The sequence below is a fragment of the Charadrius vociferus genome, unplaced genomic scaffold (genome assembly GCF_000708025.1).
Source record: "Charadrius vociferus isolate BGI_N301 unplaced genomic scaffold, ASM70802v2 scaffold70, whole genome shotgun sequence".
Taxonomy (NCBI): Eukaryota; Metazoa; Chordata; class Aves; order Charadriiformes; family Charadriidae; genus Charadrius; species Charadrius vociferus.
The window spans coordinates 1581213-1584507 of NW_009646851.1; the positions used below are offsets into that span (position 1 = coordinate 1581213).

Genomic DNA, 3295 nt, shown 5'->3' on the forward strand with positions numbered 1-3295 from the left:
GGTGTTTTGTTTTGCTTTGCCTTTTTTTTTTCTTCCCCCTTTTCATTTCGAGTCTCTATTTTTTTTCTTTTGTTATTACTACTTCTACTTGGGTTTTTTTTTTTAATTTTTTTTTTTTATTTATTTTTAGCGACAGCTTTCAAACCTACTTTGGGGTCTTAAAACGAAACCGTACACCATTTCACTGTGGACATTACACCCTCTTACAGATATGGGAGACATGGGAGACCCACCAAAAAGTAAGGCGGAATTTTTACCGTTGTTGGAATAAATGTGCTGTCTATTGTATTCGTCTCAGGCAGGCGAGCTGCTAAAGAGCTGAACTTCATTTGAATGGTAGAGAAGGTGCCTTTGTTGCCATGCCTGCATGCTTGCTGTGTTTTAACCTCGTACGTAGCCTTGTATGTTAATAGCCTGGGGTCCTGCTCTCTTTTAAAGTTTGGGGAGCAGACAGGATTTTAACGGGATCCAACTACGGAGCCTTAAATTCTCGTTCTAGACTACGGTGAGGCTCTCTGACTATGCAGCACCTAGTCTAGGGGAATTAGCATTAGACTTGCAAAAGAGAGCAAGTGACAACCGTAATGATGCTTGTTCTTGCTAGCAGCCTCGAGTCCCCTCTTCTGTGGCAAAGGGCTGAATGGGAAGCGCACCCAGGCACGCGTTCATCTTTTCCAGTCAGAGCCTCTTAAAAAATGAAATCAAACATATAGGTGCTCTCCCCGTAAGGCAAGGAATTCAAACAAGCAAACAATAAAATAAAAATAAAACAACGAGGGAGTTTGGAGTTCTGATTCCGTGCAAGGCTTGCGAAATGAGGAGCTTCACCCCAAAGACTGTTCACATCTGCATTTTAGCATATGTTCCGCCTCCTTTCTAAACGAGGCAAGGTTTTGATGGCACACTTCAATTACCATCCAAAAGTGTATTACTCTTAAAAAAAAAAAAAAAACAAACTAAAAAAAAAACAAACACCAAAAAACAACACCACTTCCAGAGTATGCCCTATAAGGGAACGACACTAAAAGTGTGTTTATCTCTGTAGGAGAGTAAACGGTTAGTCAATTATGTATTTCTTTTCATTTCAGAAAAATGCCTGATTTCCCTATGTGTTGGTTGCAACAATCAAATTCACGATCAGTATATTCTGAGGGTTTCTCCGGATTTCAAATGGCATGCGGCGTGTTTGAAGTGTGCAGAGTGTAATCAATATTTGGACAAGACCTGTACGTGCTTTGTTAGGGATGGCAAAACCAACTGTAAAAGAGATTATATCAGGTACGCCACTTACATTGTTTAATTCTTTGGTGAGATTTTTTTTAAACTTTATAAATGTGACAGAGGCAGGGAGAGGAACAATTGTATAAATATGACAGAGGCAGGAGGAAGAAAAAATTGTGAGAAAGAGGGTGAAAGACAATTAGTATGTTTTTCAGTGATTTCCTCTTAGATAGACGGGCGAGGAAAAAAGTTAGAGTCGTCAAGTTTTTTTATTCCACAGATTCAAATGCAAATTTCCGTATAAACAAAACCGCATTCGGGAACAGCTAGAGACTGTGTGGGACCCTCCTGAGGATTTTGGCAATGAATGCATCGCGTGATTCTAACAAAGTGAGAAATCGTAGGTAATGAAGAATATTTTCAGTAGTGTAGATATTATAAGCAATACGGAACTGATAGCTTTTTAACACAACCTGAGAAGCGCATCTCTCTGTGCTTTTGCAAAGTCATAATGGCATTCATAAGAAAGGCACTTCAAGCATGTATGCCGTAAAAAATGAATACACCGGGGGAGGAAAAAAAAAAAAAGCAAACTAACAACCCAAACAAAACCCAAAACTATTTAAACTAGGCCTATCGAAAAAAAAAAAAAAAAAAAAAAACCAAACCAAAAAAGCAAAAGAACTAAAACAAAACTGAGGTTCCTTTCAGAATGAAGGATCCTTTTATGAGGAGGTTAAAACCTAGACCGAAACGTTTCTTCGCTAAAATAACTGACATTTAATCTTTTTAAATATTAACCCCTTTGGTGATATCTGACTGCCTTTTCTTTCTTATCTTATCTGTACTGATGAATTAGACAGAGCAGATCAAATTGCCCATCATCTGTTCACGAACAATTGGGTATATTTAGATAATGGAACCGCTTCCTTCCTCACATTAAAATCTGGTAACTGATAAAATGTGAGAGTTGCCAATCCTGACACTACAGAGAAACCAAACCAGGAATTTCGAGTGTGTTTATTATTTGTGCTCCTGGGTCATGCTGATCCGATTCAGTGTCGTCTACTCGCTCTGCCAAACCAGAACTTTGTGTGACACTGAGGTACGGCCAGTATTTTTTTTACTCAAAGTTTTAGGAGCAAGTGCCTACCTAGCCACCTAAGATATCTTTGTAATTTTGCATTGAAATAAAGCACTTGAGTCTTTCCTTCTCCAGTGCACAATTCCTTCAAGCCATGTTATGAGATTATTCTCAAAGTTTTACCATGGCGAAAAACAGCCTACTCCTCCCCCCCCTCCTCCCCGTCTTTACTTTTAAATGCAGTGTGGAGTCGTGGCTTTAAATGTTGTCCTTTCACTAATTTCAAACGAAAGGAAAACGTTTGGACTGAGGTATGCTCAGTTACCTCCTGCTAGAACTCAGCGGTCGAAATTTAAACAACAACAAAATGCATCTCTTTTAGGTTAATACGGAATACATTTCATTTGCTAGAACTTTAAAAGTAATATGTACATTATGTACAAGTCGACTTTGAATTAGACCGTGAGCCAATCTATTATTGTCAGACATGTGGGCAACCCCCCACCCCCCCAACTTTTGTACCTATAAATGCATACACTTTGCGATCGCTCTGTTCCTTTGCCGTTTAGCTGCTTTTTTTTCGGATTGTTTCTTCTCAAAACCTTATGATTTGGAAACACGCAGCTCTGAATATAGGATTAATACTCCTCTATAGGAGCTAAAGATGTGTGCAAATAAACATCTCTACCCACAAGCATACATCACAGACTGTATCTCTAAGGAAGTGTACTGGTGAGGAAATGTGTGGGGATGAATATTAGCTCGGGTTTAGAAACAGCTTTTACAGTTCTGTGGACCGCGTGGGTGCATATGTGCATGTATCCGTACATTTGCGGGAGGATGTTAATTTTACTTAATACCGGAGAGGGTGGCTAAGGAGCGGGGACCCGCCAGACTGTGCAGTTTTAGACACCCGAGTTGGAGCCTTTTCTCACGTTCATCTACTGATGGATGAACTGTCCCTCTCTCTTCCACGGGAGACGAGGAACT

The 3295-nt window shown here is 39.7% G+C and overlaps 1 protein-coding gene across 1 annotated transcript in view; it reads left to right on the forward strand.

Moving 5' to 3' along the window:
* Positions 1-211: 211 nt before the first annotated feature.
* Positions 212-3295, forward strand: part of ISL1 (ISL LIM homeobox 1) — a 10590-nt gene continuing 7506 nt past the window's right edge. Inside the window, exons 1-2 of the mRNA XM_009894215.1 lie at positions 212-239; positions 1089-1294. Of these exons, the coding sequence (XP_009892517.1) occupies positions 212-239; positions 1089-1294 (234 nt within the window). The remainder of the gene's footprint in view (positions 240-1088; positions 1295-3295) is intronic.